At 44.3% G+C, this 16,473-nt stretch overlaps 1 protein-coding gene across 1 annotated transcript in view; it reads right to left on the bottom strand.

Annotated features, from left to right (window-relative positions):
* LOC122935438 (saccharopine dehydrogenase-like oxidoreductase) overlaps positions 1–15,334 on the bottom strand; it is a 45,119-nt gene extending 29,785 nt beyond the window's left edge. Inside the window, exons 1-3 of the mRNA XM_044291205.1 lie at positions 15,136–15,334; positions 11,666–11,775; positions 7,940–8,020 (exon numbers count right to left, since the gene is read on the bottom strand). Of these exons, the coding sequence (XP_044147140.1) occupies positions 7,940–8,020; positions 11,666–11,775; positions 15,136–15,334 (390 nt within the window). The remainder of the gene's footprint in view (positions 1–7,939; positions 8,021–11,665; positions 11,776–15,135) is intronic.
* Between the last annotated feature and the right edge of the window lie 1,139 nt (positions 15,335–16,473).

Below are 16,473 nucleotides of genomic sequence, written 5' to 3'. Positions count from 1 at the left end.
TTTTGATAACAGCGTCTAATATACCTGCTACCTGGTCCTCTGGTGGTCCCTTTTGTTTGGATCGACCACCAGAGGACACAGGTAGCTCAGTGAAGTAACACAAAACACTACACTACACCCCCCCGTCACTTATTAACCCTTTATGAACCACTGATCACCCCATACAGACTCCCTGATCACCCCCTGTCATTGATCACCCCCCTGTCATTGATCACCCCCCTGTCAGGCTCCGTTCAGACGTCCGTATGATTTTTACAGATCCACTGATACATGGATCGGATCCGCAAAACGCATACGGACGTCTGAATGGAGCCTTACAGGGGGGTGATCAATGACAAGGGGGTGATCACCCATATAGACTTCCCGATCACCCCCCTGTCATTGATCACCCCCCTGTCATTGATCACCCCCCTGTGAGGCTCCATTCTGTGAGGCTCCATCCTAAAGGTGCTCTTTGGAATGTGTGCCCCTTTGCCCACCTAGGCTGCAGAAAAGTGTCACACATCTGGTATTGCCGTACTCAGGAGAAGTTGGGGAATGTGTTTTGGGGTGTCATTTTACATATACCCATGCTGAGTGAGAGAAATATCTTGGCAAAAGACAACTTTTCCCATTTTTTTGTACAAAGTTGGCATTTGACCAAGATATTTATCTCACTCAGCATGGGTATATGTAAAATGACACCCCAAAACACATTCCCCAACTTCTCCTGAGTACGGCAATACCAGATGTGTGACACTTTTTTGCAGCCTAGGTGGGCAAAGGGGCACACATTCCAAATTGCACCTTTCGGATTTCACATGTCATTTTTTACAGATTTTGATTGCAAACTTCTTCTCACACATCTGGGCCCCTAGAATGCCAGGGCAGTATAACTACCCCACAAGTGACCCCATTTTGGAAAGAAGACACCCCAAGGTATTTTGTGATGGGCATAGTGAGTTCATGGAAGTTTTTATTTTTTGTCACAAGTTAGTGGAATATGAGACTTTGAAAGAAAAAAAAAATCATCATTTTCCGCTAACTTGTGACAAAAAAAAAAAGTTCTATGAACTCACTATACCCATCAGTGAATACCTTAGGGTGTCTACTTTCCGAAATGGGGTCATTTGTGGGGTTTTTCTACTGTTTGGGCATTGTAGAACTTCAGGAAACATGACAGGTGCTCAGAAAGTCAGAGCTGCTTCAAAAAGCGGAAATTCACATTTTTGTACCATAGTTTGTAAATGCTATAACTTTTACCCAAACAATTTTTTTTTTTACCCAAACATTTTTTTTTGATCAAAGACATGTAGAACAATAAATTTAGCGAAAAATTTATATATGGATGTCGTTTTTTTTTTGCAAAATTTTACAACTGAAAGTGAAAAATGTCATTTTTAAATCGTTAAATTTTGATTAATAACAAAAAAGTAAAAATGTCAGCAGCAATGAAATACCACCAAATGAAAGCTCTATTAGTGAGAAGAAAAGGAGGTCAAATTCATTTGGGTGGTAAGTTGCATGACCGAGCAATAAACGGTGAAAATAGTGTAGTGCAGAAGTGTAAAAAGTGGCCTGTCATTAAGGGGGTTTCAGCTAGCGGGGTTGAAGTGGTTAATGTGAACCTCATGGCTCCCCCATCCACACTTTCATGGACCTAGCAACAGATGTAGCAGCAATGGCAGGTCTAGCAATGGCGGCAAGCAGAGGCTTCCCAATTTTTCTTTAAATACACTCCTGCCCTTCTGTCCATTGGGTCCTTGAGTGAACCCATGTCCTCAAAGGGGAGCGCAGCTTTTTTGGACATTTTTGATACAGGGGCATCCAGTTTTGGGACACTATCCCAAGGGGCAGACAATTCCTCATAGAACGGTTACTTCCGCTTAACTGAAGAGGGAACAAAAAATGTCCTATCCGGTATTTTCCATTCTCTAGCAATCAGCTCATGAATGTTCTTATGCACATCAAATATCTTCCTCTTCTTGGGGCCTAATCCTTCAAACATTGAATCCTGAACTGAATGCTGTGGCTTCTGATCCTCCAACCCCATCGTAGCCCTACCCGCCATTACCAAGGAGCTAATGTTCTCCACATGGAAAAGTGGTCTCCCTGTGGCCTCGTCTTCAGAAGAATCGTCTGATGACCCCCATTCTCCTTCTTCCTCCAGACCCAAAAGTATCTCACTGTCACTGCAGCAGTGGAAGAAGTACCGGGACAGTGCTTTATCAAACCGCTAACCGAGTCTCTGACTTCCTCACGTATCATTTGTTTAATGCTGCCCATTAAAGACAGAGTTTCCTCCTCCATTAACTTGCTGATACAAACTTGACATATAGGTTTTGCCCAGGCAGAAGGGAGATTCTTCTTACATACACCACATCCCCGCTCCTTTATTCTGGAGGTCTTCCTGGAAGACTCCTTTGATACCAAAGCAAAAAATGACCCCATGAGCATATGCATAAATAATATTCATGCTGGGGTCAAACCCCTCTCACCCCACCCTGGTACCAAAGCATAATTTCACCTGGATGTGAATGGTATGTGCTGCTGTATAGAGAGTACAGCAAAATGTCTTTGTCTTTGAGAGTACAGCAAAATCGGTCAACTTAGAGAATTGGGCAATGTGCATTGGGGTTGGGCCCCGGATCTTTTGAAACCCTAGCAGCGCCCCTGGTGCTGCACATAACTAGCAGTACGGGTGTGATCAATGGGCTATTAGACAGCATCACACCACCACCTTATAAAAGCCAGCATTCAGAATACCAAGCATCCATGCCCCTCATTCATGATAGGTGTGTGAGTAAGAGTATGGTCACAAGTCGCTAATTATGGCGCAAACCATACTTGCGACTTTTAGAGCTTTTCTAAAATAGAGATAAAAGCGATGGGGCTTGGCATGAAGGTGTATCCAAGCCCGTTGGATTTACTCTGGCTGAACAGGGTGCCAGAAATGCACTAAATTTATTTTAGAGGCAAATGCAGAGAAAGCAGGGAGAAGGCCGCGGCGCTAATGTGAATGCTGATGCCTTCTCGAACAGCTGATCGGCGAGGGTCCCGGGTGTCAGACCCCCACCAATAAGATACTGATAATGATACCAATAAGATCATGAGGATAGACAATAGTATATGAAGACAGCACCAACGTCCCAGTTTTTAGCAAGATGCGCGGTCAGGCTTCTCTCCGCTCCAAACTGTAAAGAATAAAAGGAATCGTGACCTGCATTTTCTCTTTTCCACAAGTTTAATTCCAGTTCACATATAATACAAGGCTGGAAAAAAAACTTGCGGAAAAGGGAAGACGCAGATCACAATTCCTTTTATTCTATCCTGAGGACCTTCATCAGAATTAACATCTTGGAAAACCCCTTTAAAGCCCAATTCAGATGGCTGAAGGGTGGGTGCATTTTAGCAGTCAAACTACAACTATGGGGAAAAAAAAATCACTGCTTGCCTGTGTATCATCCCAGAGTTATGTTACTAAACTCTTTCCCCACGCTACATCAAGTTAGGTGTATGTATATTGTCATCCTGTGTAATCTAACATTGCATCCTTTATTATGTGCATTTTCTATGCCTTATATATACAGTACAGACCAAAAGTTTGGACACACCTTCTCATTCAAAGAGTTTTCTTTATTTTCATGACTATGAAAATTGTAGATTCACACTGAAGACATCAAAACTATGAATTAACACATGTGGAATTACAAACCGAATTCCAAAAAAGTTGGGACACTAAACAAATTGTGAATAAAAACTGAATGCAATGATGTGGAGATAGCAAATGTCAATATTTTATTTGTAATAGAACGTAGATGACAGATCAAACATCTAATCCGAGTAAATGTATAATTTTAAAGGAAAAATACGTTGATTCAAATTGTCAACAAATCCCAAAAAAGTTGGAACAAGTAGCAATAAGAGGCTGGAAAAAGTAAATTTGAGCATAACGAAGAGCTGGAAGACCAATTAACACTAATTAGGTCAATTGGCAACATGATTGGGTATAAAAAGAGCTTCTCAGAGTGGCAGTGTCTCTCAGAAGCCAAGATAAGTAGAGGATCACCAATTCCCACAATGTTGCGTAGAAAGATAGAGGAGCAATATCAGAAAGGTGTTACCCAGCGAAAAATTGCAAAAACTTTGCATCTATCATCATCAACTGTGCATAACATCATCCGAAGATTCAGAGAATCTGGAACAATCTCTGTGCGTAAGGGTCAAGGCCGTAAAACCATACTGGATGCCCGTGATCTCCGGGCCCTTAAACGATACTGCACCACAAACAGGAATGCTACTGTAAAGGAAATCACAGAATGGGCTCAGGAATACTTCCAGAAACCATTGTCAGTGAACACAATCCACCGTGCCATCCGCCGTTGCCAGCTGAAACTCTACAGTGCAAAGAAGAAGCCATTTCTAAGCAAGATCCGCAAGCTCAGGCGTTTTCACTGGGCCAGGGATCATTTAAAATGGAGTGTGGCAAAATGGAAGACTGTTCTGTGGTCAGACGAGTCACGATTCAAAGTTCTTTTTGGAAATCTGGGACTCCATGTCATCCGGACCAAAGAGGACAAGGACAACCCAAGTTGTTATCAACGCTCAGTTCAGAAGCCTGCATCTCTGATGGTATGGGGTTGCATGAGTGCGTGTGGCATGGGCAGCTTGCATGTCTGGAAAGGCACCATCAATGCAGAAAAATATATTCAGGTTCTAGAACAACATATGCTCCCACCCAGATGTCATCTCTTTCAGGGAAGACCCTGCATTTTTCAACAAGATAATGCCAGACCACATTCTGCATCAATCACAACATCATGGCTGCGTAGGAGAAGGATCCGGGTACTGAAATAGCCAGTCTGCAGTCCAGATCTTTCACCTATAGAGAACATTTGGCGCATCATAAAGAGGAAGGTGCAACAAAGAAGGCCCAAGACGATTGAACAGTTAGAGGCCTGTATTAGACAAGAATGGGAGAGCATTCCTATTTCTAAACTTGAGAAACTGGTCTCCTCGGTCCCCAGACGTCTGTTGAGTGTTGTAAGAAGAAGGGGAGATGCCACACAGTGGCGAAAATGGCCTTGTCCCAACTTTTGGGGGATTTGTTTACACCAAGAAATTCTGATTCAACATATTTTTCCCTTAAAATGGTACATTTTCTCAGTTTAAACTTTTGTTCCATGATTTATGTTCTATTCTGAATAAAATATTAGAAGTTGGCACCTCCACATCATTGCATTCTGTTTTTATTCACGATTTGTATAGTGTCCCAACTTTTTTGGAATCCGGTTTGTATATACATAACAAAAAAGTGTGAAACAGAAAATATGTCATATTCTAGGTTCTTCAAAGTAGCCACCTTTTGCTTTGATTACTGCTTTGCACACTCTTGGCATTCTCTTGATGAGCTTCAAGAGGTAGTCAACTGAAATGGTTTTCACTTCACAGGTGTCAGCCCTGTCAGGTTTAATAAGTGGGATTTATTGCCTTATAAATGGGGTTGGGACCATCGGTTGCGTTGTGGAGAAGTCAGGTGTATACACAGCTGATAGTCCTACTGAATAGACTGCTAGAATTTGTATTATGGTAAGAAAAAAGCAGCTAAGTAAAGAAAAACAAGTGGTCATCATTACTTTAAAAAATGAAGGTCAGTCAGTCCGAAAAATTGGGAAAACTTTGAAAGTGTCCCCAAGTGCAGTCACAAAAACCATCAAGCACTACAAAGAAACTGGCTCACATGCGGACTGCCCCAGGAAAGGAAGACCAAGAGTCACCTCTGCTGCGGAGGATAAGTTCATCCGAGTCACCAGCCTCAGAAATCGCAGGTTAACAGCAGCTCAGATTAGAGACCAGGTCAATGCCACACAGAGTTCTAGCAGCAGACACATCTCTAGAACAACTGTTAAGAGGAGACTGTGTGAATCAGGCCTTCATGGTAGAATATCTGCTAGGAAACCACTGCTAAGGACAGGCAACAAGCAGAAGAGACTTGTTTGGGCTAAAGAACACAAGGAATGGACATTAGACCAGTGGAAATCTGTGCTTTGGTCTGATGAGTCCAAATTTGAGATCTTCGGTTCCAACCACTGTGTCTTTGTGCAACGCAGAAAAGGTGAACGGATGGACTCTACATGCCTGGTTCCCACCGTGAAGCATGGAGGAGGAGGTGTGATGGTGTGGGGTGCTTTGCTGGTGACACTGTTGGGGATTTATTCACAATTGAAGGCATACTGAACCAGCATGGCTACCACAGCATCTTGCAGCGGCATGCTATTCCATCCGGTTTGCATTTAGTTGGACCATCATTTATTTTTCAACAGGACAATGACCCCAAACACACATAAAGGAGAGTGATGGGGTGCTGCACCAGATGACCTGGCCTCCACAGTCACCGGACTTGAACCCAATCGAGATGGTTTGGGGTGAGCTGGACCGCAGAGTGAAGGCAAAAGGTCCAACAAGTGCTAAGCATCTCTGGGAACTCCTTCAAGACTGTTGGAAGACCATTTCAGGTGACTACCTCTTGAAGCTCATCAAGAGAATGCCAAGAGTGTGCAAAGCAGTAATCAAAGCAAAAGGTGGCTACTATGAAAAACCTAGAATATGACATATTTTCAGTTGTTCCACACTTTTTTGTTATGTATATAATTCCGCATGTGTTAATTCATAGTTTTGATGCCTTCAATATGAATCTACAATTTTCATAGTCATGAAAATAAAGAAAACTCTTTGAATGAGAAGGTGTGTCCAAACGTTTGGTCTGTACTGTATATATATGTTGTAATTTCCATGTACACCAGCAGGTGGCAGCAATGTGTTTAGAGAAAGTTTTGCATTTCTAAACTGGAGTAGTACATTCCAGTCTAACTTCCCCCCTCTTTGAGGAGGTGTGGACTGTTCCCACATCCTGCCTCATGGGGAGGAGAGGAAGTTCTAGTTAGTGTGCCAGCCACCCCTTCTTGGGGAAGGCTGTGCAAGTAGGAGCTCCCAGAAATAGGGATCCCAAATCAGGACCCTGTCTCGGTTGAGACCAGAGAACCTTCCAGCCTGAGCCTTCAGCCTCAGCTGATTGACAAGAAAAGCAGCCACCTCCAGCCTCCTGGAAGAAGCATTCCCTGTGAGCCAGAGCAGAAGACAGATACCTGCCATATTCACCAGGCATATGATGAGAAGCAGAAAAGATATTGATCCCTGCCACATATTGCTAATACCTGCTGGGACCTAAAGGACTATTGCTGTAACTTGTATGGATTTATGCTGCATTAAGTAAAGACAAGTTGGATTATATCATCAGTCTGGATCTCATTCCTTACTACCAAAGTTCCTCAGTTACTCCTACTAGCAACACTCATTTTGTTGCAAGTGAGCCAGGATCCAGGAGTCCAGCCGTACCTAGGTAGGAGACACCGTTGACATTACACAGAGACACTATCCCTACTCTGGCATTCCTCAGTTGGTACGTGAGTTATTACATCTTAACAGGCCCTGCAACAGTACCCTGCGCACATTGCAAATTGTCATCACGGACAAACCATAGACTTATATACATCTTATCCTGACCCACTGCATAGTTGGCCACCGTACCACGCCCCGGCTCACTGCACCTGTGCTAATCCAACCTGACAGCACCCCTGGATCAATGAAGCTGTAAGCTTCATTCAATAGACTTGTGGTTGGCCAGGAATTTGTGGATTCCAACGCCAATGTTTTCAGTGTGGTTGCAGTTTTTACATTTATTCCACATATTTTGCTGGCAAAAACTGCAGCTGCATAAAGACTGCAGCAGAAACATGACGTGACCCTATTTTCAGTGACTTGGACTACCCAAAGGTATATTTTTTTCCCCAGGATGAATAGTATATTGTACGGGACTATAAAGTAAACGGTGAAGCTTTGGTTAGAGACAGAAAATAACCTAAAGCACACAAGCTCATAGAAGTGTATGAAGAAATCTTACCTGGGGTTCTCCACTGATATCAACAAAGTGCGCTCCATTCTCAACACAGGCCTTTACCACAGGTTCACCATAAAATCTGTACTAAAAGAACAGAAAATGTACATTCAGAAGCCAGATCCTTTATCATGTCTAAGAAATCTATAGAACATAATCCATTGATTCTGGGCGGCTTCCCGCGGCTTTTTATCAGCAATAAAGATGTAAAATGAAAGAGGAAAGTCAGGCGTCTTCACTGCAATTATTATTTTCTTCTTTATAAGTGGAAATGTACATCACACTGTGAACAATATGTCCTTTATAACATAAGGGACGAGGAGCTAGAAGCAACACAGGCGACGGCTAAGGGACCGGCTCAGGTAACGACACTCGCTTCTCACCTACTTGGAGGTATCTCCTTCAGCTCACACTTACACAATAGTGCACATTTATTGACGGGTACCGACCAAGTGCCATTTGCGGATGCAGACCCATTCACTTGAATGGGTCTGAGATCCGCAAGATACTAAAGGAGAAAATGAAAAATATTTAGTATAATTCCACCTGATTATGCCAGACACTACATTCCCAGATCTTATGTGTGGGTACACATTCCAAATGTGGGGTAGCACTCACTTGGGTGAGGAGCTATAGATTAGACAGGATGAAGAATGTTTTGGCAATGGATAGCAGATGTTGGGTAGAATAAACATGGAGAAAGCACACCATACATGGATATATCCAATAGGGTGGAAGAGAGAGTTTGGGTTGAGATGGTTATGTGTATAAGATGAGTGTGGGACTCTCCCCCTTTTCCTTTGAGCGATTGAAGCTGTTAATGCTCCCAGCTAGCTGCAATAAACCGTATTCTTCCTGAAGACTACGTTTTCTGAGTGGTATCCCACAACAAAAAGTTCTGCACCACAATAAAATAGAACATGTTTCGTAGTGCTTCCATGAGCTTCTAATCCGTGCCTCTGCACCGCGCCTTATCTTGCAGATTGTGGACCCATTGAAGCCAATGGGTGTTTGCAGGCCACAATATGGGCAAGGGGCATGAGCGCTTAGTCTGAACTCTGGTGATTCTTTTTCAGTAAGGTTCATATTCACTTAGGTTGGTATATTTTATTTGCACATGAAAAATAGCTGCTGAGAAAAGTTACATGTCTCCCTGAGTACGAATATTAATGCAAAAAAAATAGCACTTTACCCCTCAAAACTGTTGAATAAAAATAAGCTAGCCCTGGGATGGAGTAAAAATTTGACTGTTTGCACCTACATAAATAGACAACTCTTGAATTAATCTAAAAATAGTCGATTGAGGCACAAAAGTCTCCAAGACAGGTGCACATTCAGTAGTAAATGTGACTAATACAATTAGACTGCGTAAAATAGCATTTAAAAAAAAAAGAAGGTTTTGGACGTGTCCCAAGCACAAATCGCCCTGCTATCGGAAATTACTTTTGTGGATAACACCCTTTGCACCCTGCATACATGATATGCAGAGAACTTTGCCCGGTAGAGTCATTCTCTGCTGATTAGAGCTCCACCAATCTATGATCAAATGATGTCACTTCTGTGGTGGATAAGAGGTGAATTACAGTTTCACGATGCTGCTACATTGCCCAGGACTTCTATATTCTCCACACAAAAGGGCAGATCACAATAGACTTTAGCTGTCGGACTGACTTTTTTTTTTTTTGTGCCATTATTGTCAGCCATATTACTGTTTTTCTGTACCGTCTCAGGAACAGAAAAAAAAAATAACATCAGCGCTGGATATATTATATGGAGCACATCCATACCACCCGAAGGACCCCACTGACTATATAATGAGGTCCATCAGGGTTCAGTCACTTATCGGTATAAATAGTGCTGCAGCATGGCATTTCTGATGGACTCTGCCCTCTGATATTGGGTGATGCCCCTTGGATTGGATGATGCCCCTGGCTGAAGTGGTACAACACACCTGAGACCCAAATGGGGGGCTGCTCATGGACGCCCTCCCGGCTCACTGGCTTAACATATGGGCATATGTAACACCCAGGAGTTACGTTACTACACGCCTCTACCCTGCTACTATCTTTTAATAGCTTTTATATTGTCATCTGATGTAATTTATATTATGTCTTCACAAATGTGCATGTAAAACCATGTTAAACACAATTATTCCTGTAATTTTCCAGGTTCACCAGCAGGTGGCAGCAACGCATTGGCCAGGTACAAGTCCCAGCTTAGTGAATATAGGCTGGAATGGATTATTCCAGCTTAGCTCCCCCTCTGTGAGCGAAGTCGGCTGTTCCCACATCCTGCAGCATGGATGGAGAAGGAAGTTAGAGTTAGTGTAGCCCACACCCTGTTAGGGGTAGGGTGTGTGTGTCTGTAGGAGATCCCCTGCATAGGGAAGACAGCAAGTATCTTGTCTCAGCTGAGACTTGATTGTACCCCCAGACTGAGCTCCTTCAGCCTCAGCTGGATGAAGAAAGCAGAAAACTACAACCTCCAGAATTCCAGGAACACAGAATCCCCTGAGAATCTATCTGTGAGTCAAGTTCAGAGACCTAAGAGAAGCCATTACTCCTCAGCTAGTCTGTCCCCACACACCAGAGGTTATAGAAAAGTGCCGATGATCAATTCCTGCCACAAGTACAGAGCTACCAAGCAGACTACTTATCCTGCAAGCTCCAGATTTAAAGCAGAAGCATTCATTTCCTGCCAATCACTGCAAAAACCTGCTGTGACCAGAGACCAAAGCTGTATACTGCTTGGATACAGGTTATCTTCAGTAAAGAAACGTTTGACCTTCATCTACAGGTCTGGACATCATTTGCTCTGCAAAATTTCTCTATTACACCTACTATCACTACACTCAAATTAGTGGCAAGTGAGCCAGGAGTCCAGCAGTACCCAGGTAGGAGACACCGTGACACAATTATCAACACCCTGCAGAGACATTTCTAATATGGCATGTGCATTATAACACCTTGGAAGGGCCCTGGGATAGTATCCTGCGCACACTGCAATTGGTGGCACGAACAAATACAGACTATTATCCACCTGACCTGGCCACTGCATTAAAGTGGCGTCAGCGTACCCATTTCCTGGCCTATTGCACATACAATAGGAGCCCTTGTTAATAGCCTCACAGATTTTTATTAGGCTACTTTCACACTAGCGTTTCTATTTTCCGGTATTGAGATCTGTCATAGGGTCTCAATACCGGAGGAAAACGCATCAGTTTGTCCTGATTCATTGTCAATGGGGAAAAAACTGAACAGAACGGAATGCTCCAAAATGCATTCTGTTCCATTTGGTTGCTTTCTCATACCCACAAACTGCAGCAAGCTGTGGCTTTCTTTCCGTCTTGGGATACGGAGCAAGACGAATCCGTCATGACCTACAATACAAGTCAATGGGGACAGATCCGTTTTCTCTTACACAATAGAAAACGGATCCCTCCTCAATTGACTTTTAATGGAGTTCATGACTGATGCGTCTTTGATACGTTACAGATAATACAACAGTTCATAATGGATGCAGATGGTTGTATTATCAGTAACGGAAGCATTTTTGCAGAGCCCTGCCAGATCAAGCAAAAACGCTAGTGTGAAAATAGACTTAGGCGGAATTATGTTTTTTCAGCTTTTGGTAGCACCATGTCATCAGAGCAGAAAAGGATTTGGTATGAGAGATAGCAAATAGAAGACAATGGTGGCAGTGACTGGCGTTGTATAGCCGTATGATACTTACTGGACCCACACAGTCGAGAACAACTGAGGCCTTCTTACACATGTTATCGAGGGATGGGACGTCACTAATGTCGCAGATTATAATGTCAATGGACTTCAGCTGAGGCTTTCCTACAAATGAATAGACAGACACAGTGACTGCTACTGGAATCAAGACTTCTCACAGGGTCTCAAAGACTAGACTGGCAACTGGCAAGCAAGTTTGACACTCGGTAAGCTTTTCTGTGGTATCACAATGTGTGATGAGTCTTCTACAGGACTGAGTGGAAAACTGCCCATAACTAGGAGGCCACATGCACACCGTAATCCGTGTTTGGTCCGTGTGTCTGTTTTTTTCCCTCCGCACGTAATCCGCATTCCTCAAACACTGCTAGGCTGAAAAGTCATTTCCAGAGCATCTCCTACGTAGCAATGGTCCATTAAACATGGAAGCCATTCATGTTGTGTCAGTGGTTTTTCACAGACTCAGACTTCAATGGCATGTTGTTGTGGGTCAGTGGAAAACCAGAACAACCACATTAAAATCAATGGGTAGGTGCCTTGTCTGCAAGGACTGAGAAGCTGTCAGCTACTCTATCCTCTCGTCTCCCCTATAAATGTTCCTATAGTCTGAGCATGATTCATGCCATAGGAAGGGCACAGGCCGGACGTTCCCTGTGCCAGGATGGTTGGAACGCCCCCTACATACCATCCACAGGATCCACGGATCCACTCTGTAGTCAGGGGAAATCCTGATGAGAACTGGCTCTTCTGATCTATCCTCTCCAAGAGAAGTGACAGGAGCAGTCTAAGGAGAGGCGCCAGGCGAGGCTCACCTCATCTTATAGCGGAGATGGCCCAGCCTGACAGATAATAGACAGACACCCCCACAAAACCTTGAGTTCCCCTTTAAACCTTTGCTGAGGTAGGTTCTTCTGCCCATTGCTCTGGAGGGACACAATGTTTTTCAGAAGTTGTTTGGTGGGCGCCTAATGCATGATGCCTAGGGGAACAGGATGAAGTTTATGGTCACACAAGTCACAACTGAGCAGGATTTCAATGCGGATTCTGCCACAAATCTAATGAAAGTGGATGGGGTTTCAGGAACTCCGTTAACATTCATCAGAACAGATGAGGCTGATGTTGGTGTGGTTTGAAGCTGAAGTTGGTTTCTTATTAGTCAGTTTTTTAGGCCCCTTGCAGACGAGCGAGTATTCCACGCGGGTGCAATGCATGATGCAAATGCATTGCGCCTTCACAGAATCCGGACTGATTCATTTCAATGGGTCTGTGTACATGTGCGTTGGTTTTCACGCATCACTTGTATGTTGAATGAAAATCGCAGCATGTTCTATATTCTCCATTTTTCACGCAGCGCTGGCCCCATAGAAGTGAATGGGGCTGCATGAAAATCGCATCTGCAAGCAGGTGCGGATGCAATGTGTTTTTTATGGATGATTGCTAAGGCTAGTTTCACACTAGCGGCATGGCCCTCCAGCAGGCTGTTCCAGAGGATGAACAGCCTGTCGGATCCGTCCTGCCGCTAGTGAACGCGTTCCCCTGGACTACTGCTCTGGCCCCATTGACAATAACGGGGGCGGGCGGAGTTTGCATGCCGAGAGGCCGCCGGAATAAAAGTACGTCGCCGCCGGAACACCACCCCTCCCCCATTATTGTCAATGGGGCCAGAGCAGTAGTCCGGGGGCATGCGTTCACTAGCAGCAGGATTCACCCACCGGAACAGCCTGCGGGAGGTCCGTGCTGCTAGTGTTAAAGTGCCCGTAGAGATGTTGTTTGTATACATTCCGTTTTTTATCACATGCGTGCAAAACACATCAAAACATATTGCACCCGCGCGATAAAACCTGAACAACTGAGCACGATCGCATACAAAACTGAATGAACTTGTTTGTGAAATCGCGCATTTTTCACTGAACGCATTCGCAACGCATCTGGACCTAATCCGCTCACGCTCGTCTGCAAGGGACCTTTTTCACGTCATTTGTATTTTATTTTATTTTTTAAGAATTTGGAGGAAACCTTATCAACAGTAACAGAAAAAGTTGCAGTGAGCCATGCTTAACGTTGAAAGCGACACTAGAATACAAAAGATGGGCACAAAAAAAGGGCATCAAAGTGGGCAAAAAAAAAAGTCTGAGTTAAGGAAGTAAATGAATTCGGGACAGTGATCTCGCACTGCCAACATACAGAGGGTGATGTCCTGTATCAGATACAGTACAGTTCAGCCTTGCCCGAAATGGTTCTGGGCATAAAAAATGGCATCAAAGTGGATGGACGGACACTTTTCACTGAATTGAATATGTAACTGATATTTTTAAGGGGTTAAATGAATTTGGGCCAGTGATCTCGCACTGCCAACATACAGAGGGTGATGTCCTGCATCAGATACAATGATGTTCAGCCTGACCCGAAATGGTTCTGGTCATGAAAACTGGCCTTCCCACTTTGATGCCAGTTTTCATGCCCAGAACCTGTTCTGGCCAGGCTGAACTCCACTGGAGTACCCTTTGTATGTTGGCAGTGTGAGATCTGTGGCCCGAATTCATTTAACCCCTTAAAAACATCAGTTACTTATTCAAATCAGTGAAAAGTGTCCATCCGCCCACTTTAATGCCAGTTTTCATGCCCAACTGATCCCCATGCATTCTGAATAAAGAGCAATCCGTTCAGGATGCATTAGAATGTCTTCAGTTCAGTCTTTTTGACTGTTCAGGACGGAGATAATTCCGCAGCATGCTATGGTTTTATCTCCGGCCCAAAAAACAGAACACTTGCCGGAATGCTGGATACAGCATTTTTTTACATAGGAATGTATTAGTGCCGGATCCAGCATTCGAAGTACCGGAACGCCAGATCCGTCCTTCCAGTCTGCGCATGCGCAGACAGAATAAAAATGGGGGAAAAAATGTATGACAAATGGACATTTGTGAGACGGATCAGGATCCTAATCAGTCTTAAAATGCAATCAGTTGGCATACGTTTTGCCGGATCCAGCAGGCAGTTCCGGCGACGGATCTGCCTGCCAGATTCCTCTGTCGCAAGTGTGAAAGTAGCCTAAGGTTTCCTCAAAATTCTTTACAAAAAAAAACATAAAAAATAATGAAACCAACTTGAGCCTCGTTCACAATCGGAAATCTGTGGCGACTAAGTGACAGTATTCGCCACAGATTCTGTCGGGGAAACTTAATGTGGCGGATCCGCAGGAACGCAAACCATGGCCCATCCACCGCAGAGTGTATACAAACTGACTGCCATAGCATGCTGAGACTTGTAGTCCCACACCAGAAGAAGAGCAGTGACACAGCTTGTGGAGGGCTTCCTACCGCTATGTCCCCCATGTCCCCGCTTCCTCCAGCTATGTCCCCATGTCCCCGCTTCCTCCAGCTATGTCCCCCATGTCCCCGCTTCCTACAGCTATGTCCCCCATGTCCCCGCTTCCTACCGCTATGTCCCCCATGTCCCCGCACTCACCCAGTCTCTCGGCCGCCCAGCTCAGCACCTCCTCCAGCTTCTTCTGGCTCCGGCCAGCTACAGCCCAGCGGAGATCTTGGCCCCTGTAGTTTTCCTCGTCAGCCGCCCGGGACACTTTCTCAACAACGAACTGCCCTGTGAAGCCAGAAGCCCCGACGACCACTATGTGGTATGGCCGGTTTGAGACCCGGGTCGCCATAGTGACAGCGGATGGCGAGTGAACGACTGGTGAGGGACAGCAACACACTGAGGCAATGGTAAAGCCTAGAATGTATTGGCTTCTTTGAGGGCATGACGTCATGAGATCATGTGACTGCCTTCTCCCACCCCTTACAGAGTGGTTGTGTCTAAACTCCATGCACGATATGGACCTTGTCCTTAACAGGCATGTGAGATAACCGACTGTACAGCAGCTGTCTATTTCCCATGCCTGTTACGGACCTGGAAAGGTTAAAGAACCTTAACATGTATAGCTTGGAAGAAAGCCGAGACAGAGGGGATATGATTGAAACTTTTAAATACATAATGGGAATCAACAAGGTAAAAGAGGAGAGAATATTTAAAAGAAGAAAAACTTCTACAAGAGGACATCGTTTTAAATTAGAGGGGCAAAGGTTTAAAAGTAATATCAGGAAGTATTACTTTACTGAGAGAGTAGTGGATGCATGGAATAGACTTCCTGCAGAAGTGGTAGCTGCAAATGCAGTGAAGGAGTTTAAGCATGCATGGGATAGGCATAAGGCCATCCTTCATATAAGATAGGGCCAGGGGCTATTCATAGTATTCAGTACATTGGGCAGACTAGATGGGCCAAATGGTTCTTATCTGCCGACACATTCTGTTTCTTTTCACTAATGGGATCCATACCCCAGACAGACCTTTTCTATGTGTTATCTACAGACAAGTTTCCCTGCTAGGTGAGATCCTCTTCAGGCATGGGGCTTAGCCTGCCCACAGTGTACTGTCTATTTCCTGTACCCCAGACAGACCTTTTCCATGTGTTATCTACAGAGAAGTTTTTTTTCTGCTGGTGAGGTACTCTTCAGGCATGGGGTTTAGCCTACTCACAGTGTACTGTCTATTTCCCGTACCCCAGACAGACCTTTTCCATGTGTTATCTACAGAGAAGTTTTCCTACTAGTGAGGTCCTCTTCAGGCATGGGGTTTAGCCTGCTCACAGTGTGCTGTCTATTTCCCATACATCAGACGGACCTTTTCTATGTATTAACCCCTTAGGGACACAGCCTTATTTCACCTTAAGGACCAGGCCATTTTTTGCAAATCTAACCAGTGTCATTTTAAGTGCTGATAACTTTAAAACGCTTTTACTTACCCAGG

This window comes from Bufo gargarizans, chromosome 4 (assembly GCF_014858855.1).
Source record: "Bufo gargarizans isolate SCDJY-AF-19 chromosome 4, ASM1485885v1, whole genome shotgun sequence".
Lineage (NCBI taxonomy): Eukaryota > Metazoa > Chordata > Amphibia > Anura > Bufonidae > Bufo > Bufo gargarizans.
The sequence above is the reverse complement of the archived record's forward strand: the minus strand, read 5'-3'. Positions and strand labels throughout refer to the sequence as shown.